At 40.3% G+C, this 22,972-nt stretch overlaps 1 protein-coding gene across 10 annotated transcripts in view; it reads left to right on the top strand.

The window, feature by feature from the left end:
- The window catches only part of SAMD12 (sterile alpha motif domain containing 12), a 378,174-nt gene that overhangs the window by 15,454 nt on the left and 339,748 nt on the right, over positions 1-22,972 (top strand). For 3 of the 10 annotated variants that reach the window (XR_013351652.1, XR_013351653.1, XR_013351651.1), the window contains exon 1: positions 22,304-22,785. The exons of 2 other annotated variants lie outside the window; for them this stretch is intronic. Coding sequence is in view for 5 of the 8 variants with exons in the window: in XM_077847042.1 (XP_077703168.1) it covers positions 22,680-22,785 (106 nt within the window). In the remaining 3 variants the exon portion in view is untranslated. Of the gene's footprint in view, positions 1-22,273; positions 22,786-22,972 lie in introns of those variants that run through there. 5 more of the 10 variants (XM_077847044.1, XM_077847045.1, XM_077847042.1 and 2 more) reach the window with 4 other exon arrangements.

The raw sequence follows: 22,972 nt of genomic DNA, 5'->3' as shown, positions 1-22,972 counted from the left end.
CTGAGGAATATTCCATTGTATACATAGACCACATTTTCTTTATTCATCTTTCGATGGACACCGAGGCTCCTTCCACAGTTTGGCTATTGTGGACATTGCTGCTAGAAACATCGGGGTGCAGGTGCTCTGGCGTTTCACTGCATGGGCCTCTTACTGTTAATATTTTAAAATTAGGGTTTCATTTTTCAGATGACCAAACACAAATATTTTATATATGAACATAGGCAGACAAATATCCTTTATTATTTAGTAAATGTTTGCTGTATACCATGGATTGTTACTTATTCTGTGTAATATCTGCTACACAGTTATTCCCATTTTGCAGGTGAGGAAATAGGCTGTGGGTAAGTCACTTTCCTGAGGCTACTTAGTAAAAAAAAAATAAAAAATAGAGCCTGTGTATGTATGTACGTATGGTTGAATTATCATAATAGTGGCTAAATTTATTGAGTTTATACTATATGCCAGGGAATATGACAAGTACTTTATAAACTTAAAATTTAGATTTTATTATGTGAACATAATTTACAAATCGTTCTTTAAAAATTGCTTTATAATATTGTTATTACTGTTGGCTTAGTGTTTTATAAACTTACCACTAATTAGAACCAGAAGTTCCTCTCTTAAATCTCCTTCCAGTACATTCATGTGCTAGGTAATCTGTCAATTTCCATTCACTGAAGAAATCCCTGCCCTGCCCCCCTAAAATCTGACTTGTTTCAAATAGGTCTCTAGACATGATTCAGCACTGTTTGGACTGCCTTTCACCTCAGTCCTTCAGATGCCTTTTTTGATGTCTGTGTTAAGTTCCCACTTTTAGGACCCTAGGTCTTTGTCCTACCTTGTTCTCACCTGGGTTTTGATGGAACACATTCTCCAGTTACTTCCTGAGGAAAAGGTACATAGGAAGCATGCTTTTGAGAATTTGCATATCTGAAAACATTTTATCCTTGTACTTAATAACCCAATTTTTAAAAATTTAAACTATTTTCCCCTTATAATTTTGAGGTTTCTAGTATCTCCTGGTTTCCAGTCTTTATTGTGAGAAATCTGAAGCCATTCTGATTCTTGATCATTTGCATGAAATATACATTTTTCTTGAACTTGTTTAATCTTTGTCCCTAACGTTGAGAAATTTCATGGGACTCTGCCTGGTGTGAGCCTATTGTCATCTGTTGTGTATTTAGTGTTCTTTCAAAGTGGAAACTCATGTCATTCATTTCAGGGAATTTCTTTTTTTTTGGGGGGGGGGGGCAGGATTTCATTTGAATTATTTCCTTTTATCCAGTTCTGTTCTTTATTTCTCTATCTGCTATCTTTAAGATGTTAAGATGCTAAAGTTACTGGACTAGTTTTCAGTTTGTTTCCTATTTCTCATCGGTTCTTTTTTGTTTGTACTTTTCAATTTTTATCTCTCAAGCATCGTTTTTAATTTTTTCTTGAAATTTTTATGGCCTTCTAATCTTTGTGGATGTAATATCTTTCCATACTTCATTGAGGATATTAATGCTAACATTTTGTTCATACTCTGCTTTTCATGTTTCTTCCACGTTGCTTCCTCTCCCCACCCCCACAATTCATTCTGGTCTCTGTTCTTGTTAGATATGCAAGTGTTTGTAGATATTCGGCTCTCTGCTCTTGAGTGACCTACTTAGTTTTTTTTTTTTTTTTTTTTTTTTTTTTTTTTTTTTTAAAGTTCTCAACAGATGGAACCTGTCAACTATGGTCTTCATTATAAGATGTATTGGCTGGAGTTTTAGGACCAAGGAGGGGATTATCTTATATCAGAATGTATGTCTTTTTTTTTTTTTTTTAATTGGACTGGTTAATCACTCAGAAGACCCAGTATTCAAATTCCAAAATCTGATTCTAGAATCTATGCCCTTATTTACTTATTTTCTTAATTTTCAAATAAGGTTCAATGTCTGCGTATAGTTCATTGTATTATTTCTAAGAAAACATCTAAATGTAGATTTTTACAAGCATTATGATTTTTTTGTTTAAAGTTTTTGAGAGAGAATGTGTACAAGTGGAGGTGGGTAGGTGGGCAGAGAGTCAGGGAGAAGCAGACTCCCCACTAAGCAGGGAGCTCGATGTGGGGCTCCCTCCCAGGACCCTGACATCATGGCCTGAGCCTGAGCCAAAGGCAGGCACTTAACCAACTGAGCCACCCAGGTGCCCCTAGGCATTATCATTTCTGAAGATGATTTAACCAGAAACTTCCATTCACTACAAAAAACATGGTGCATGGTATGTGCTCAGAAATTTTTTGTGAAGTGAATTGATATTTTACTCAGTGCATGAGGCCTTCAGAACAACATGTAATAGGATGTAGAAAAACCCAAGTTCCCTAACTCCCATCCTGGTGTATGGTGTATGTGCATACACTCAAATGTGACAAAGGTGCTCATGCAAACCCAGATAGATTCAATCTCAAGAGAGATGTCCTGCTCATGGGACATCTTGGGATAAGAGTGTTTCTTTATATTTGGGATCATGAGTTAATTTTGAGGTGGCATCAGCCATGCGTTAGCCTGAAAGAGGCAAGAGAAAGGGCTGACTGGGCTCTTAGTAACTTGGCATTATACCTGTAAATACCTGTGCATTCAGGTTACAACATCTCGGATCTTGGACAGCTTCTAGAGAGTTTCCCATCTGCTTTCTGCTTACTGGGTCTTTTTGAACTTAAAATGGAGAGCTATACCTAAGGGCTACCCACAGCTGCCTCTTTCCATCCTGACTAGCTTTTTCTTCTCTCTCCTTTTGTGTCTATGCACTGGTTCCTTATCATTGGAGGGAGAATGGGGTTGGGGCTTGATAATGTTGAGCCAGTGCCAGTCTTTTTAGAAGAGTCAGCTGTCAAATCAAAAGGACATGGCTACCTATCCTCTCATTTTGACCTCTGGGCTTGCATTCTCAGGGAGGGCAGTAGAGTCCAGAACCCATCAAAGAAGGTGAGTGAGACCATAGCACTAAGAATTTTCTCCCAATGAGAATGTGAGGCAACCTGTTTAAAGATGTGTCCAGAAAAAAACTTGAACTTATGATACTCAGTTGGCCGACCATGTTGGGTTTGTCAGGAGATAAGGAGGAAAAAAAAAAGGAGCTGTACTAGAAAATCAGATAATGGTGAAGAGGATATGGTATCTGGAAATACTTAAGGAAAAATCATTTCCCAGGCATGAAGAGAAAAAATAATTTCTGGAGTTATAAAGCTATATCAACTATTTAGACCTGAAAGTATAGTTTGTTGTAAACCTAAAGGTTTAAATTTTTACATAATTTAATATATTCTGTTAATGTCCTAGAGCAAGATACTATTAGAAATTCAAGCATTTAAAAAAAAATGCAACATAGCAACATTTCTCTACCTTTTAAATTAACCTTTTAAAATAACTGTGATTACATGCTTGTTATATATTCTCTGGAAAGTAAATAGGAAAAAAATGATCCATAGACCCACCCTCAAAAGATAAGGTATTGCTAGTATTTGGCATACTTTTTCTAGCGTTCTTCTCTTTGTATGGTTTTTAGTTTTGCGTAGCAGTCGTAAGGTATTTTGCTTGCCTTTTAGTAGGATTTTTTTGGTCTTCAATTGGAGCTGACTGTGGTTCTGTTCTGATAATGCATGTATGGGATTTATTCTTTTCTTGTCAGGCTGAATAAGCAGTTCTTCAGTTTTTGGCTTGAATAAATTCTGTGCTTTTAACATAAAACATTGTTCAGATTAGAAGTGAATAATCCTTAGAGCAAAGAAGTATGATGTATGTTTTACAACCACTTAAAAAATGTCAAATCTAAAAAAAATCAAAAGCACAAAAATGGCTTGTGGGAAATATGTATCACAAAGATAAGACTAAGACTCCTGAGGGACAGACTGTCCTAGGACCACGGAGTGTGTCATCATAGATGTCTAGTAATATTTTTTAAGTATACAATACTTACATGCAACACCATGGTCTCAAAGAAATCTTTATCTAGAGGCATAGAAGAGAGGAACATCATGTCATAGAGGTGCCACTGAAATCAGAGATAGGAATTCTGGTCCTGCTTGCACTGCTAACTAGTTGCTGCCTCAGAGGGACCTGCCCTCAGTATTATCACCAATAAAATGAGGCTGTTGAGCTATATAATTTTAATGAGTTTCTATCCTCCTCTGACATTCAGTGACTCAATGAATTTATGATTCTGGGACCAAGCACGGAGAACATAAAGATTAAAAAAAACAAAACAAAAAAAAAAAAACCTAGCAGCTACCTTGACTCCTTTCCCTCCTCCCTCACATCCAGTCAATTACTAGGTTTGACCCATTTTACTCTCTAAGTCAGGGGGTGGCAAATAACCACCTGTTTTCTTAAAGTTTTAGTGGAACACAGTTATGATCATCAGTTGATGTATTATTTATTGCTGCTTTTGTACTATAGTGGCAGAATGGGGTAGTTGCCACTGTGTGGTTCACAAAGCTTTTGAAATATTTACTACCTGGCCTTTTGTGGAAAATGTCCATCAACTCCTGATCGAAATCATTGGCAAACCTCTCATCCTAACGGCCTTTGCCCTAATTCTCACCTGCTGAATCCAAGAGCCTCTAAAATGAGTTTTTCTGACTCCAGTTTTGAGCCTCCCTAAGGTACTGTGCATGGCAACAGTATATTTAAAAAAAAAAAAAAGAAACCTTAACACCAACTTGCTTTTAAAACCTTACATGGGCAAGCTGCTAACTCAGGATAAAATTCAAATTCTTTATCTAACACAGGATGTTAAGAAGTCATAGGACCTTACTGACATCTGAAGGCCTTTTTGGTCACAAGAGGCAAGGTGTGGTTTAACATGATGATACACACTGTAGGAATTGGAAAACCCAACTAGCCTTAAGTAGAAGAGTCTGTGTGTTCCCTCACCTCCTTGAGAGCCTCGCTCTACGTCTGGCCTCGGGAAAAGTTTAATCCAGATTTCTAGTTATTTCACCTGGACTGCATTTCCTTTTGTTGATTCCTCATGTGTGTGTCCCTCTTCACCTAGAAGCTTTACTCTTGAGAAGTCAGGACTGCTATGGCAGTTCTGTCTGATCCTTCTGTGCACACATCTGGCAGGGACAGAAAACAAGTCCCTTCCCAGTAATTCCCACACCAGCACAGAAGTCTCTCTGATTGGACGGCATAGGTCATGCGGTCAGGGGTATGGCATGTGCTGATTGGCTTAGCACCAGTTCACATATTTAAACCCTGGAGTTGGGTAAGATCCCACCTGAACCATAAAAACTGGAGAGGGGGTGGTGTTATTCCCAAGCAAACATTGCTCTATGGTGGAAACAGGGTGAATGGAAGTGGATTGGAACAGAATAACCAAGATTCACCTGAGCACACCATGAGCAGGATTGCATAGGTGGTCAGAAGCAGTAGCAGTTGCTGTGCCTGGGGAGGCCAGCAATCAGTATTCCAAGGTTTGGGGATTGTGGTTGTCTCACTCAGTGGTCCTTAATTCTGGCCAGTTGTTAAAAGTGCCTGATGCCTGGGCTCCATGAGGACGCATTAATTTGGGTTCTCTACCGGCTGGCTGGGTATGAGTAACTTGACAAGTTCTTTGAGTTATTCTAATGTGCAAACTGAACTATTGACTGGGTTAAGGTCTAGATTCATTTACTGATTTTGTGGAATGGGAACAATCCTATTTACCCAGCAGGATTGTTGTATATTGATGCGTATAAGGAATGGCCTACTTACGTGCTCAAATAAATGGTAGTTTCTTATCTGTGGTTCTTACCTTTACAGGGATACTGTATTGGATCCCTAAGACACAAAATATCACAGAGGAGAGGGGAGTGACCCCTCCCCTCCCTCCCTCTCTCTCTCTCTCTCTCTCTCCCTCCTCCCTCCCTCCCTCTCTCCCCCCTCCCTCCCTCCCTCCCTCCCTCTGCCCTCCTCTCTCTGTTTTTGTTTGGGGGTTTTTTTTGTGTGTGTGTTTTTTTTTGTGTGTGTGTGTGTGTATACACATCCTTTCTATCTCCTTTTTATAAGGATACCAGTCCTATTGGAGTAGGGTCCACTTTTATGGCCTCTTTAATCTTAATTACCTCAAGTGTCAGGTCTCCAAATATAGTCACATAGGGGTTAACACTTCATATGAGTTTGGAGCTGGGAGTGAGGGGACATAATTCAGTTATAAAAGATATGTATCCTTTGATTCTCTGACAGCTAGGCTTCCCATACCTAGAAAAATGCAGACACACATGTACATCCAACTTTGCATGTGTTGATAGGACTTCAAAGATCGCAGGTAAACAGGAACACTGAAGCAGCCTCACAGAGGAAAACACCTACCAGAGAGAAGGATGTGTATAAAAGAAGGTATGTCATTCTTTAGTCCGGTCATTTAACAATTACTTAGTGCTACGTGTGTGTCAGGCACCGTGCTAGGGTTACAACAATGATTGACCAGGCAAGACCCCTTCTCTTACCACTTAAAACTTTTGGACACTGACCATAAACACATACACCATCCAATATCAGTACCAAGTGCTATGTAGAGAATCAAAACAATGATGAGATGGTGTTTGCCTGGGAGGCTACTTAGATTATGTGGTTAGGAATGTCTTCACGGAGATGATTAAGTGGAGACTTGCGCAACAAGGAGTTAGCCATGCACATGGGAGTAGAGGGCTTCTGGCTGATGAAATGCCTGTTATTCTCTGGCTTATTTTAGTATCTGCTGGCAGAACCACCTCCTCTCTCAGCAGCTGCTCCCCTGATTCGGTTCCGCCTGCAGAGCAAGAATTTGGGATCTGCTCTGAAATAGGCATAGCTACGCTTTTGGAGGTCGCTTCCTATCTCTGAAATGTTTAGGTCATCTATTTGAAGGGATAAGACCTATCAACTCCAACATCTGTTGCTCTGAATTCTCATTGACATTATCAGGGTTCAGTCCTATTGTGACTTAGCATGAAATAGAGTAACTAACCATTGTAAGGAGGGGCAGTCAGCACTAGTGATGTGGTAAGAGATAAACAATAATTGTATTGTAGTACATGTTTCTATAATAGTATGCTGTGGCTCTGAAGGATCTAGAGGGATCCCAAATGACATCTGGATGGAATGGAGAAGACTTCTAGAAGCTGTGTCCTAAAGGCCCCCCTTGGCCTTAGGATAAAGAGCAAAATAGTATCGTGAATTGTAGGCCCCTGTGGGTCTAGTACCTGCTACCTTCTCCAGTTCTCTCTATCTGCCAAGAAAACCAGACTTGGTTTCTTACTTTAGGTTGGAATCAGTTCTGCTCTGTGTCTGTTTCTGGGATCCAGGTTGAAGGGGCAATAGCTCCTTGGGCATGCTGTTTTTCTGGTTATCACAAGTCCATAAGAGGCCAAAACAAACTTTGTAAGCATTTTTTTCCTTAAGATTTGAGAGAGCACGTGTGTGTGTGTGTGTGTGTGTGTGTGTGTATGGTGGAGAGAGAGGGTCTTAAACAGACTCTGCTCAGAACAGAGCCTGACTCAGGGCTTGATCTCATGACCCTGAGATCAGGACCTGTGCTGAAACCAAGAGATACTTGACCAGTTGTGCCACCCAGCACCCCTGTAACCGTGTTTAACTCCACTGCTCACATCTTGTCCACTTCTAGCCATTGGCTAAGTTAACCACATGGCCAAGACCAAAGTCATTATATACACTCCGCTCTAAAGGAAGGGGAGTGAATACTTATCAAACAGAAAGTTGATCTACCCTGGCATGTAATGTGCTTAAAATGGTGCCCATATAGATCTGCCTAAAGTGTAAACAGTAATGTATTTTTATTAACCTTACTTTGGGGAAGGGACTAGTTTATTAAATAAGTGGAAAAACAGAGTTGGAGGAAGATTATTCTGCAGGGCAAGACTTGAGCATGTTAATAATAGCCTTATGGGAGGAGTGAATGGGGTGAAGATTGAAGATAGGGCAGAGGTTGAAGATTCAGCTGAGATTTGAAAACATGAGGAGTGATGCCGTCTTCCTCATGGCTTTTGTTAGCAGCAGCCAAGGAGACAAATGGTTAGATTCGTAGACTTTCTCTGATCTGAGTTCTGTGTACTTGATTTTTTCCCCCTTCTCTTTAATCTTAAAGGAGAGTTTTAGATTGTAACAGTTGGTGTTTACAATGTTTTAATTTCTATCATATTGAGAACTGACTAGAAGCATCTTTAGAAATAATTTACACCACCATAAAATGAACTGCTAATCTTTCAGAGTGTATTCTTTAGAATTTGTTTGTGTATACCAGCCAAGAAGATCTAGACCAATGAGGAACCTGGTAAAATATTTTACAAGCATCATCTGATTTGCAAAGCTAAGTAGGAATATAAATCCTTTCTCAAATACAGTCATGCTTTCTGCCATTTACTTGTGTTGTTGTTTCTTTAGCTGTCTCTTAGGGGAGTGTTTATATGTGTGATTAAAATGTCCCCAGGATGCACGCCCACCCACCAGTGTCCAACTGCAGCGCTCATGAGTGGGAACATAAGGGCTAGTGGGATATGTTGGCTTGTACCAGCAGTCATCACTTAGCCCCATTATAGGCCCAATATTTAAAAGGATGCAGGTAATGAAGTTGGTAATTAACAACCACATGATTTATTGGATGCCTAATTTTCCAGTAGTGACTTGAAGTGCCCATGTACTGCCCTGTATAGTGCAGATAAATGCTTTGGGAGTTAGGACTAAGTAATACTAGCTATGTGTTGGAATGGGGAGAAGGTTTTAATGAGAACTGCATCTTAAAGGATGCTCACATTTCAACAGATGAGTATTGTCACATGTTTATTCATCCTTATTGAAATACAACATTGGCTGTTTCCCTCTGCTCAAAGCATTGCTTCACTTTCTAGTTGTTTGGTGAAAAATCTCAGACTTCTGATCCTAATACCAAAAACCCATACACTCATAATCTGCTCCCTGATTATCTTCTTGTCTCATCTCCATAATTTCTTTTCAAATGACTTAATCTTCTTTGTAAATGTGCCAAGCTTCCCTAATCTGTATTTTCTTTGAAATTGGTCTGTCGGCTTGAACACCCTCCTTGATCTATAGATGCAAACCTGGCCTTTTCTTCAAAATTTATCTGAAATACCAACTTCTATGGAATCTTGCTTATTTTTTTTTCTTGGAAGTAATCCTTTTCTCAGTTTTTGAAATCTCTCATTACTTTCTTTGCAGTTCCTAATCCTAATCTCACTTGCTCTCATGCCATTTACGAGTAACTGTTGGCCTGCTTATTTTTGGTCATTAGCATAGAAGTACTCAAACCTCTAGCTTTTAAAGACAAGTAAACTTTTAAAAAATGTGGACACTTACAGTTTATATAACTTTTGCTAGTGTTAAAACTCAATGTGCACAGAAACACACCACCTTTTATCTAATTTCATAAAAGATAAGCATTTAACACCAAAAAAATGCAGGGAAGACAATATTGAAGGACAGGGCTTTACACTGCAAACTTTGGCCAGTGGGAAACTCCTGAGGCTATCTGGATTGTTGTTGTTTCATTTTCCATTTCAGTGAGGACCAATAACATGTTCATCCTCTATCTGTCTTCTCTGGGTAGACATTTGGAAGCCACGTTGTAAACTCTGAGCTTTGCCACAGCTGATTTCCCATTCCCAATTTATCTGTATCTCCCTCCAAAATAATCTTGGGTCTCTAAAATCTTATAACAAAAATAACACTAATCTGTGACACTGAAGCAACCAATTTGGGTAATAAAGATCTGACTGTTGTCTAAAATAAACAAGTCACTTTTATATACACTTCAGGTCTACTTTTATAAAAATTAGAGCAATAGGTTGAAAGTGCTGTTCATTCTAAGAGAAAAAAATTTATAAAACCCCTAATATGGCATTATCTTTTTTCTTATCCTTGAAATATACATATGGCTATTTAAATGACTAAAAACAATTTGAAAGTATAGAAGAGTCTAATTATTTTCATCAATCTAATTTTTTTAAGTAACATTTACAGAACAGAACAAATTTAACACTGGGAAGAAAGATATTGATCTTTTAAATTGAACTACCCAGTAGAACTTTGTGACGGAAATGTTCAGTAATCTGCACTGTCCGATATGGTGGTCACAGCTCCACGTGGCTCTTGAGCAAGTGAAATGTGACTGGCATACCTGAAGAACTAAATAAAAAATTCTACATAAATGTAATTAAAATAGCCACGTGATACTAGTGGGCTCCCTTTTTGGACAGTGTGACTTCAAAGATTGACTAAGGAATATTGAGCCACGATTTGTGATGCCAACTTGGATGGCATTTTATCAGTTTTCTTAGTAAACTTGAGAAATTTCAAAGGAGCATTTTTATTAATCTTTAGCAAGATAAACACACATATTAATGACTATTGATCTTTGACCTACTTTTCTTCCTCAGGTCACAAGTTTGAAAGATGTGGATTCTCCATATATTAAGATCTGTTCATTAACTCTGTTATGGTTCTCCTTTTAGCTACTATGATCTTTGACTTAAGTGTATCTGTGTATACACATAAAAACATATATATTTATGAAGATTAAGTGAAACAGTAATGGGGCTGGTTAAACTTGAGCATTCCTGCAAATCACTCTGAATAGAAAGTGTGAGAAAACAAGCTTTCCTGTCCTCTCACTCCAGCCCCTCGGGGAAGGGGGAGTACTCCAATTCATCAAGTCAAACTGGAACCTGTTAAGTCTTCTGCATGTGTCTGTGATTTGATACATATTTTTCCCTGAAATACTTTTTCTTTAGTTGCCAGGATTACTTTTTCAAGAGAATTTTTAAAGACTTTAGAGAAGAAAGAGAAGCTTATCTGACCTTTTGTCCTCCTACACTGACATGACCAGTCACCTTTTTTCTCCCCCCGCCCCCCCCCTTAGTGGAGCTATTGCATGCGTATACATGCAGATGTGTATACAAAGGGTAGTTGCTTCTGATGAAATCAAGATCCATTAAGATATTAACAAGAGCAAAGGAACTAATTAAAGCAGTAGTTATCATTTGTTGAGCATGTACTCCATGCACCAGGCATTGAGCACTTTCCTTATTTTTTAAAAAAGAGTTTGACAGCATAAGCAAGGGGGAGCAGCAGGGAGAGGGAGAAGCAGGCTCCCTGCAAGGCAGGGAGCCGAATGCTGAGCTTGATCCCAGGGCCCTGGGATCATGACCTGAGCCGGAAGGCAGACACTTAACCAACTGAGCCATCCAGGTGCCCCACATTGAGTACTTTAAATACATTTCACTTAATTATTCTAAAACATAAAGAAATTAGGATTATTCCAATTTTCTCAGTGAGATAAACTTAACCTAAAGATAAACCTAATTTGTCCAAGGTCACACAGCTAGAGAGTGGTAGAGCCAGATTCATTCAACTCCAAAGCTAAGGTTTTACCAACTAAGCAATAGTTGGTAAAAAGATGTAGAGGTGGTTAAGAGTAGCTTATTCCCGAGTATCATGGTATGGTGAGAACAATGTTGTATGCATTATAAGAGTCCTTGTTTTCATTCCTCTTTTTTTCCATTTTCATGGTGTCCTTAACCAAGTTGATTAGCACTCCCCCGCCCCCCCATCCCTTCCCCCATCTCCCACTCTTAAGGGTCAGGCTCTGGCTCCTGAGCATCCCAGGCTAGGGCCTGGGAGGGGAAACACAGGAGAGGGCTCTGCCTGTGCATACTGACCCCACAGTTGTCTTTGGGTCTGGGAGTGCCTGCCAAGGATGGTGGTACCAAGCCTGGGTGGTACCTTCCACATGGCAGGCCAGTGGGCCCAGAGTGTATAGCACATAGGGAGATGATAAATACTGCTGCCAGGCCAGGCACGAGACTCTAGGCCCACCCATATAGGATGAAGAAGGCAGATGTGTGAAGACACCTGGCCTCCCAGATGGGAATGGAGGCAACTTCAATTTTGACAATTTAGCTTTCACCAGCCCCTGGAGCCATCCCCACAGCCCTGGCTGGGAGAGGGGGCTGGCTAGGCCCTGGCAAGCTGGGGAGCAGCTACATACAGCACATTTCACACACTTGCCTGGGCCTATGGGATTGTGGATGGGGGTAGGTACCTGCACATGTTCATACTACATGGAAGCTTAGAGGTTATGACGGCCCCCACAGCATACGTTCCACATGTTAAGGCATCATACATGGTTAGACAGTTACTGACCGACAGCGATGGATGTACTGACCAGAGACCGGTGAAAGCATCCCATACCTTAGTGATATGGGATGAAAAGTCCTCCATATATGTTCTCTGTACTATCCCTACCTCCTCCTCTCCTGAAATACCAGATTGTAATATGTCAAAACTTCCTAAACGATTAGTCACTTTTTTCCATTACTATTATTTGACAGGGAATGCTATAAGCTCACCAGTAGAAAGTGTGTTAGAAGCTGCAGGTATTGGCTTTTATCTTTATTCATAACCTCATTCCTCAATTCTCTCACCAAGGTGGTTTGTATATTTGAAAGGCTATTCTTTGCTTTCTGATCCCCGCCCCCTTCCATTTCACTTCAGTTTGCCTTTTTATTCAGGATTGTCGCTTTTAAAGTTTATACTATGTTTTTCCTGTAAAGTTACATTACTATCATTTTGTTGACTTCACGGTTGTTAAAAATGTTAATGCCAAATATTCCTCCATTGTGATGGAGGATGGCAGTAAGATAAAAATAGAGATTGATGCTCATTGAACACTTGGTTGATGTCAGGTATTGTATAGGTTATTTCAACTTGTCAGCATATAGCAAGAAAGTAGAACTTGAACTTAATGGGTAGTTGTGTTGGGTGGGAGAGAGGGATATGAATGAAAACAGGACCCCTGGGTGGCGCAGCGGTTTGGCGCCTGCCTTTGGCCCAGGGCGCGATCCTGGAGACCCGGGATCGAATCCCACGTCGGGCTTCCGGTGCATGGAGCCTCCTTCTCCCTCTGCCTGTGTCTCTGCCTCTCTCTCTCTCACTGTATGCCTATCATAAATAAATAAAATTTAAAAAAAAATTCCTTTGTCCATCTAAAAGCATATCTAATGTTGGTATTCTGTTACATTCTTAAGATACATGCTTGCTATTGTATATTAAATAATAAGTGTCGAGTTTTGAGTTTCGATTCTTGTGTTATGTAACCAAAACAAGATACAGAACATTTCCACTTATCAGAAAATTCCTTCTACTTTTTGCAATGAAATCTTTCTTTTGGCTGTTGAACTCATCCATTGAGTTTTTCATTTTGGTTATTACATTTTTTAGTTCTAACATTACCATTTGCTGGTTCTTTATGTCTTCTATTTCTTTGCAACTTTTCTTGGTTGAAGCTTTCTATTTTCTCATGTGACAGGTATAATGGCTCATTGAAGATTTTTATCATGGCTGCTTTCAGATCTTTGTCATATCTGATATTTCTGTCCTCTTGGTGTTAGCATCTGCTGATTGTCTTCCTGGTTCTTGGTTATGAGTGTTTTTTTTTTTTCCCCCCCAATCAAAATTTGGACATTCTCATTGTATGAGACTCAATCATATTTAAACTATCTGTTTTAGCTGGCTTTAAAACCACTTTAGGGCAGCCCGGGTGGCTTAGCGGTTTAGCGCTGTCCTTCGGTCCAGGGCGTGATCCTGGAGACCTGGGATCCCGTCCCACGTTGGGCTCCCTGCATGGAGCCTGCTCCTCCCTCTGCCTGCCTCTCTCCCTCTCTCTCTCTCTCTCTCTCTCTCTCTCTCTCATGAATAAATAAATAAAATCTTAAAAAAAAAATGTTACTGGGAGTTGGGGCCTCCTTAATATCACTGGGTAGTGTTGAAAAGTCCTCTTTCCACCAGGCTTCCTCTGACACCATTTCAGAAAGGAGGGGCTGCCTCATTGCATGGTGGAGGTGGAAGTCCAGCCTTCTCACAGCGGCTTGACTGATCTTTCAGGGATGAGGAGGTGGCCTTGATAATCGTTGACAGATATGAAACTCTGGGCCCCCTATGTGGCTTTCTATGATCCACTCTCTTGGAGGTTTTGGAATACCTTAGTATGGCTCAGTGAGGGTAGAAGTCTAAATTCTCACCGAACCTTTGTTGGTATGGATGGTTGGGTTACATTTTTTTTCTGTAATGTTTGAGTAGAGCAGTTATTGTTAAGTTTGTCTTTCAAGGCTGTACCTGATGTGGTCTTCTGGCTAAAGAAAGCAAGCTTTTGTCGTGTGTGTGTGTGTGTGTGTGCATGTGCATGCACTTGTGTCCTTTGGGGTTTCTAGGTTATAGACTTCTTCAGTTCCAAGTCTGGAATGTAAATGAAAACAAAACCCAAGGAACAAACTATCATGTCTTTCCTTGAGTTTTCAGGATCCTCAATGCCTGCCTTCTCCCTGCCTTTCAAAGCTGTCTTAAGTTTGTGTTCTGTAACATCCAGAATTTTTATTTTTCCTTAGTGGGACAAATTGAGAGAATTATGTCTATTTTGTCTTTTAGAAATCTCTAAGAGGCACTACTTTATTTAAAAGAATAAAGGCCTGGGCAGCCCAGGTGGCTCAGCGGTTTAACGCTGCCTTCAGCCCAGGGCATGATCCTGGAGACCCAGGGTCGAGTCCCACGTCAGGCTTCCTGCATGGAGCTTGCTTTGCTCTCTGCCTGTGTCTCTGCCTCTCTTTCTCTGTGTGTCTCATGAATAAATAAATAAAATCTTAAAAAAAGAATAAAAGCCTAAGGAAACATCAGAGTAGATTACATACAATAAAGAAAAATATTTTCATGAAACTTGGTTCACGTATTTACATAGATGTGTTTGGTTATGGGTTCACAGTATAAAATCTGTTTCTTACAGTCTCATAGTTAAAAATGTTTGAGTCACCAGTGTAGACAACCTGTTTCTCTGATAACTGAATCCTCTGTCTAAAGCTTCATAGAACCTCTCACTGTATCTGTGGTTGTATTCTCCTCTTGAAAGAGAGGAGTTAAAGTTTGTGCCTTAGAGCTTGTCCAATGCCTTTTCGCATTCTCATGATGACCTATGTTAAGCATTAATTTCTACTGTATTTAGATTGTCTAGTCCATGTATCATGAGTACAAAGGGTGAACGTGGTTATCACCCTTCAAAGTAGTCTTTGGGGAGTGAGATTCCTTATAGCAAACTCTTTTACAAAGGTGAAATCATCTCCAGATAAATGAGCCAGGGTAAGGGTGCTTGATGGGGCTCAGAGGAGGCAATGTCCTGATACATCTGTTTGTGGTCTGAATATCTGGCTGGGATAGATGGTCATCCAGTCCCAGCTTCAGTGGCCACACAGTAGCTACCAAAGCTCCCACTGGGAAGATTTCTGAGGACAATAAGAGTATTTGGCAGGTTCATCCCTTCATGTCTCATGGTATCTGCTCCCCTTTCTTCTCATCAGTAGAGTGCCTGTCTCTCCAGCCCCCTCTTAGTAACAGGTGAGGAGCTGTATATTAGTGGTCAGTTATAGACTTGTTTGAGAATGGACATGTCCTCTTTTAATGCCTCTAATTTGTATTTTACCCCATTCTCTGATAGGAAAGGACTCCAACCTGTATTTAGAAGTATTAAGCTTCAGTATTATATAATTTTACACACACACACACACACACACACACACACACACACACACATCTACATGAAATCACATTTAGCTGACAAAGTAGACGTCTGGAAGTCATATTCAGTCTCCTAGCCTGACCCAGTGATAAAATCAAATATAATTGAGTTTATTTAAATTGCTTGGGAGTAGGGGAGTATAGATAAGTAGAAGGTGAGTCCCTCGAAGACTCCTACATTTTTCCTGTTTGTTATGGTGGGGGGCAGGGTGGGGGTCTAGAGTTCTCAGATCCTAGAGTCTTCCAGGACATGGATATACTCTACCCTAGAACGGGTCTCAGCAAACTTTTTTTGTAAAGAATCAGCTGGTAAGTATTTAGTTTTTGCAGTTTACAGTATATCACAACTGCTCACTTCTCCCATTGTAGCAAAATTGTGGCTGTAGAAAACCTGTATGTAATCATGGCTGTGCTCCAGTAAGACTGATGAACATTGATACGTGGATTTCATATAATTTTCATAGATCACAAAATATCCTCTTTAGTTTTTTCCCTTCCAACCATTTAAAAATATAAAACTATTTATGCCATACATAAACGGACAATGGGCTGGATTTGTCCCATGAGCCATAGTTGGCTGACCCTGCCTTAGTAGAGGTCTGCTAGACAGGCTTCTTTGCCCAAAGAAATGTTGTGCCCTGCCCATTAGCTTAATCCAAGCTTGTGTTTCTGAGACCTATGTTTCTGGTACACTTGATATATTTTCATGTTAAAAAATTTGTGATAAGGCACCCATGGACACATTCTTATTTGTTCATGCATAAGTTTTTATGCATGATCTAGGCACTTTTCTGGGCACCAGAATCTTCTCCATGAGTAAGAGTTTTGCCATCCGGTCTTTACCATATCATCTAGGTTGATTCTATCTATGATAACTTTTCTCTTGGTAACATGTATTTGTAACATACAGCTTTCTTGCTAGGGCATTACTATACTTATTCAGCTTTCCAAGTCATAATGAGAATGATAAAACCCAGAGCAGAATATTTTGCTAGGATTTTGGTTTTCTTTTTTATCCTTAAGGAAGAGCTAAGTAATTATATATTGCTAAAGTGGAATCGTGTCAGTTTAGAATGGTTCGTCTTAAGTCACAGAAGACCTGACTCAACAGCATCATAAGTAAAGGATTACTTTTCTCATGTAGCATCAAGTCCAGAGGTAGGTAGATAAGAATCCAGTTTGAGTAGCTCAGTGATGATAGAGCCAATGTGACTATTAGCCTCTTGGCTTTCATGTTTATAGCCTTATGTTCTATAGCAGCTCTGGATATCACCACTGTATTCAAGGCAGCAAAGTGGTGAAAAGGGTAATATCAAAATCCATTCTCTTGGGGGCATCTGGGTGGCTCAGTTGGTTAAGCATCTGCCTTCAGCTTAGGTTGATCTAAGGGTCCTGAGATCGAGCCCCACATCAGGTTCCTTGCTCAGAGGGGAGTCTGCTTCTTCTTGTCCTTTCTCCCTCCCCCAACTTGTGTTCTCTCCCTCTCTTTCTCTGTTCCTCTCTCTCTCAAAAAAAAAAAAAAATTCTACTCTTTTCCAACAGTTATGGAACTGCATCTTTACATATCAACCTTCTGCGTAGGTCCCATTGGCAGGAATATGTTCACAGCCAGATGTAGCTGCAAGGGAGGCTGGGAAATTGAATGACTTTGTGGGCATATTGTAGGAAGTGGCAAGGAGGAAAACCTTGGGAAGGGTCTGTTAAAGAGAAAGGTCTCTTGTGATGCCCAGATTACTTCTAGAGGGTAATGCTCTGCTGAATTTAACTTTAGAGTATGATAAGATACTTCCATTAATTAGATGATTAGAGAATATCTGCTATGTATATTGTATAAGACAGATGAAATAAGGATTGTGTTTTCCAGGAGCCTTAGCTAGAAGCAAGATCTATACATAAAATTATAAACAATCGATCTCCATTTCAATAGATAATGAGATTGAAGTACATTCTAAGGTCATGTATTTAGCGGCATTTATTGGGTGCCAGATATGTACAGCTGTTTAGTTTCTATAGGCACACAGATGAGTAAGATGGTTTTTGCAGAAGGCAGTAAAGTAAATCCATTTCAGAACAACTCTGGTTCTGTGACTTAAAACATATTTTTGAATTCTACAATTAGCAAGTTTTATTTGCTTTTCTGAAAAGTAAAGGCTGTAAGTTCTCTTAAGGGAATGGCAGTGAGTAGGATTGAATTGGTATCTTTCCACCATATTTCTGCTTATTCTATAAACAATGATTGAGCACTTAGAGTAGTGTAGTCACTTGGCTAGGCACTCGGTTTGTAAAGCTTTAATGAGAAGTCCCTTGCTTCAAGGGATTCCCAGTCACAGACTAGGCAGACATGTTAATTTTTGCAGTGCATGGTGTATACAGACATTGGGTGGGTGGAAGAAGAGATGAAGGGGAGAGGGAGAGAGAGAAGATAAATAGGAAAAAAAAGAAAAAAAGGTGAATTGTCCACATTGCATAGAGAGAATCTGACAGGTGCAAAATCAGTTAATGCTTCACGATGGAAAGAATAGGTGATTTCATATTTCCTGAAGGGTCATCCATGAAAATAAGGAAAGAGTATATTATGTAAAAAGATCAATTCTGTCAAATTAGAGAAGCACAAAAAACCTCTCAGCTGTAAGCAGTTTCTGTGTGATAGTAGAAACTCTTGGTGCAGGATATGGAGCAACCTAGTAGACCTCAGGTGTGTTTGCAAAGCATCTCTGTTGACAGCAAAGCCCCCAAATAAAGGAGCTTTCAGCCTGAATGAGGCTCAGTCTCTTGTTTCATTGCAGGGAGAGTGTGGTGTGGGTGAGGATTAGAAGAGCTAGAAGCTGGATGACTTCTTGGCAAGTGGGATGCACTTGTTCTTGCAAATGGAATGCACTGCCAGCTTATCCCTTGGTTCTCATCTTGAGACAAAATGCCTGGCACTTCCTCATAGTCTATTACTGTGAGCTCAGTCACATGGGAATGGGATCTCTCCAAGGTCAGGTCCAGGAGGATCCAGGCTCACTTCCAGCAATGAAGCACCTCTTCTGCCAGTCACACTGGGGCCCCTTTTTTGGAAAATATGCCCTTTCCAGGAAAATGCTAAAGTAATATGATATGATTGAGCTCTTCATATTTTTTTACGAAAACATGTTCTAGTTGAAAAATCAGTGAGCTTATTGGGGAAAAAACTCAAAACTTTTGAATAGAATGTCCTTGGAACTTCTCTTTCCACCTATGGAGGTGGTACAGGGAACGAAATGAGAGGGAGTGGGTTGTTTTTGTTTTTGAATTTTGTTTATTATAGGTTACACAGAACATAAAACTTATCATTTTAACATTCTTGAAGCATATGATTTAGTAGCATTAGGTATATTCACATTATTGTACAACTATTGCCACCACCCATCTCCAGGACTTTTTCACCCCAAACAGAAACTGTACTAAGCAGTAACTCCCCAGCCCCTGGTAGCCAGTGTTGTACACAGTTGGTCTCTGTGAATTTGACTACTCTAAGTACCTTGTAAAAGTGGAATCATGCAATATTTGTCCTCTTGTGACCAGCTTATTTCACTTAGCATAATGTCTCCAAGGTTCATCCCTGTTATAGCCTCTATCAGAATTTCATTTCTTCTTAGGACTGAATGTTCTGTTTTATGTACCACATTTCATTTATCCATTCATCAGTGGACATTGGGGTTGTTTCCACCTGCTACCTATTGTGAATAATGATTCTGTGAACATGGATGTACAAATACCTGTTCAAGTCCCTACTTTCAATTCTTTGGTTGAGTCTCTCAGTCAGATGGTAATTCTATGTTTAATTGTTTTTAAGAAATCACCATACAGTGCGACAGCAGCTGTGCCATTTTACATTCCCAGTAGCAGAGCACAAGGGAATGGGTTCATACATGTGAAAAAGAGATGGTAGCTTTGCTCTGGCATCTCGGAACAATCTGAAAGCTTCTGCATTTGCAGTCAAAAAAAAAAAAAAAGTCCCTATTAACTTTTTAAAAGGAATTTTATGAAATCTATTTTGGTTTTTAATTCTTGATTTTTTTTTTTTTGAAGACTTAGTATTAGCAATTCTAACATGAAAATGATTAAGGAAGTCCTTGAAGGAAAGACCACACACCCACAGCTTGCAGGGCCCATTCAGTAACTAGAAATCAAGAAAGCACAGTGGGGTCAGGAAGACCAGGGATGCACGAAGAGGGTCTCCTAGCTGACCTGTGCGCTGCTGAGCCCATTAAATTGAGTAAATAACTTGAGTGAAAACAAGAAAGGGCAGCAATGAGGACAGAAAAGAGAACTCAAACAGGGCACCTTTTACATGATGAACAAAGAAATGGAGGTCACAGCTTGTAAAGAGGCCATTGGAATGTTGCTTGATTTGTAAATATTAGGGACATGAAATTTCAGGGAAAACAAAGCAAAGCCTGTCAGAAACGGTTTTAAATAAATAAACCCAAGCACGAAAACCTAAATCAACTACTGGGTTTGCAGGCGAGGAGGGAACAGCTATGGAGGATTAAAATATTTGTGTGAGGAAGATGGCTACGTGTGTAGAAAGTCAAAAACATTGTACTCTGCCTTATGTTATAGTTACCTTACATTTTAAACACTAGATATTTACTAGCAGAGAGAAGTTTCCCTTTGATTTAAGGCATGGTTGTATAAAGAGAAGAGATAGCTGGTTCACTCAGCAGCTGAACAAATGTTTCTTAAATGCCTATTGACCTTCCAGGTTCTAGACTGGAGAGTAGGGGTCATGGAGGTGACCAAACAGTGGGGCCTGCCTTGAGGGACTTGTAGTTGTGGAAGGAGAGGTGTACAGATCAATGAGCTAGACCACCTCAGTACAACGAGGGAGATGAAGCACCAGGGTACTATGTGCATGGAAAAAGCATAGCCAAATGGTTCTGGCTCTGGTATCCAGAAACTCCTGGGGGGGTTGGGGGGGGGGGGTTGTGTGGACCTATCCTTCCAAAGCAGCAAGTAAGACTGGGGTGGTGTAGAACCTCTTTCTAGGAGGAGGGACCAGCATGAGCAAAGGTGAAGGAAGTGTGAGCGTCTGATTTGGTGGGGAAGGAGAACAGAAGGTACTGGCAGCTACCAGCAAATCAGTGGCATTCGTAGGCTGTGAATTGCAAGGCAAGAAGCAGCCAGGGATCATACTGAAGAAAAAGATCAAAGCTATACATTGATCTTCTAATGTCCAAATCTATCCCATGTTAATTTTTCATCTCCCTTCACAAACAGACCGTTTTTTTAAATCATGATTTTTAACATATTGAATATTCATTGCAAATAGGCCATTCTTTGGAGATGGAGAAGCTGATTTGTATTAACAGTAATTAACCTCCTGCTCTTACAGATTTGGCTACTAAATTCTTTCTCCCACTTTGTGAATTGGGCATTGTGATTGGTTCTCCAGCATCTATTCTTCCCCCGCCTTCTCGAATAACAGCAATATGGTTTGAGGAATTGACTTTAGTGAAGGGTCGCAGGGTCTAAGGGTAACCCTATCTCCACTGCCAGCATTTTAGTTTATTAATGAGTGTGTGATTCACTTTGGACTGATGAGGAAAAAATAAAAGCTTGGAGGAGGATTAGGGGAAAGAGAACAATATTGCTAGATGAGAACCAAAAGCTTGTAACTGTAGGTGCCACGAGAGGACCCAGGCTGAGGACATAGGTGATGTTCTGAATAGCAGAATGGAGAGCTGAAGAAAAAATAAAATCGGAATCCTCATTGACCCTGTTGAGCTGGCAAATCCACAAACTCTGAACTTTTATTGTTACTGGACTTCTTGTTCTGAAAGCTAATAATTTTCCTTACTATTTAATCTAGTTTGGTTTTGCTCATCTGAAACAGTCATCTGCATCCTACATGATTGATTTTTTTTTTTTGACCTTCAGTAGACACTTGCATCACTTCTAGTGACTGTACACCTTGAGTCTCCTCTCCTTTATCTGTGAAGTGAATGTAATTCAGTCTCACCAAGTTTTTATGAAGATCATTTGAAATCCAGAACAAAGCCTAAGGAAGGACATATGATCTAATACATGCTGAATGTCTACTGTGCACCATGAAATAGGCTGGTTCTTGGCTCTAGGAAGCTTAGAGCTAGAAGAGAAATTCACAGATAATTTTCATATTAAAGGATATAAATAAGGCCACATGCCCAGCTTTGTATAATTTTTTTTCCAGCTTTGTATAATTAAAGATTATTCAGTATCTGAATACTTATGGTTTCAGGCACCATGATCTAACATGGTGGGGGCATGGGGATGAGGAAGGGGATTAAGGGAAGGCATATCTGAAGGAGTGTTCTTTAAGCCAAAACCTGACAAAGGAGTAGGAGTTAGGTGAGGAATGGGGAGAACATTTTAGGCAAAGAAACATGACATACAAAATCCAGAAAGTGTGAAAGAACTCAATGCGTTCAAGTAGTAGGAAGTGTGAAGAGGAAGTGTGTGGTCAGAGTGAATGAGGGATAACGTGGGTGATGAAATTGGATAGGTAGAAAGGGGACAGATAATGCAGGGCCTTGTTGGCCATGCTAAAGCTTTTTGAACGATGTAAGTATAAAATGAAGCCATTAGAAAGTTCTAAGCTGAAGCATCTCACGATCTGACCTGTACTTTTTTTTTCTTTTTTTTTTTTTTTTTAATGGAGTTTGGGAGCTACAGCAAGGAAGAGCAGTTGGGCCAGTCAGCAGTACGGATGAGAGACGTGGGTGGCTCAGACCAGGGTGATGGCAGTGCAGATGGAGCCATGAGGATGGATTGGAGCAGCACTGTGGGTGTAGAGCTTGCTGGACCTGGCGATAGATGGAAGGGACGTAGTGAATCGTGGGGAGAGCCTTGCCAAGGATGACTCTTCAGTGCCTGTGTTACTGGAGAGGACTGGAAAAGGCATTTTTGGTTTTTGAACCAAAGAAAACCAAGAATTGGTTTTGAACACGTTAAATTTGATGTATCGGCGATACACTGGAATTGGGATATTGAGTTCCAGGTTCCGCCTACGTCTGAAGCTCCTAACGGGTCTATCTGGGCTGCAGTTAAAATTTGGATGTCACCGACAGATTGATTGTTGGAGTGTGGGAGTGGATGGTTCCTGTTAAGGAGAGCATGGCGAGCAGGGAGGCAACCCCTGCCTCACTTCTGGGAAGCCTGCCCTCGTCTCTCAGGTGTCACAGACTCTCTCAGAAGCCAGGTAGGAGGAGGTAATCCTGACCTGAATGGGGGTGATGAGTTGAGGGAAGAATTATAGACCTGCAGCAGTTGGCTAAAAGGGAAGAATGCCGAGAAAGGGGGGATAGTGAAGATATTGAGTAAAAGGTTATCAGTGAAGTAGAGACCCAAGTGGGGTGGGAGGAGGGAAGGTTCTGGCCTTGAGTCCT

The sequence above is a fragment of the Canis aureus genome, chromosome 14 (genome assembly GCF_053574225.1).
Source record: "Canis aureus isolate CA01 chromosome 14, VMU_Caureus_v.1.0, whole genome shotgun sequence".
Classification (NCBI taxonomy): Eukaryota; Metazoa; Chordata; class Mammalia; order Carnivora; family Canidae; genus Canis; species Canis aureus.
The sequence above is the reverse complement of the archived record's forward strand: the minus strand, read 5'-3'. Positions and strand labels throughout refer to the sequence as shown.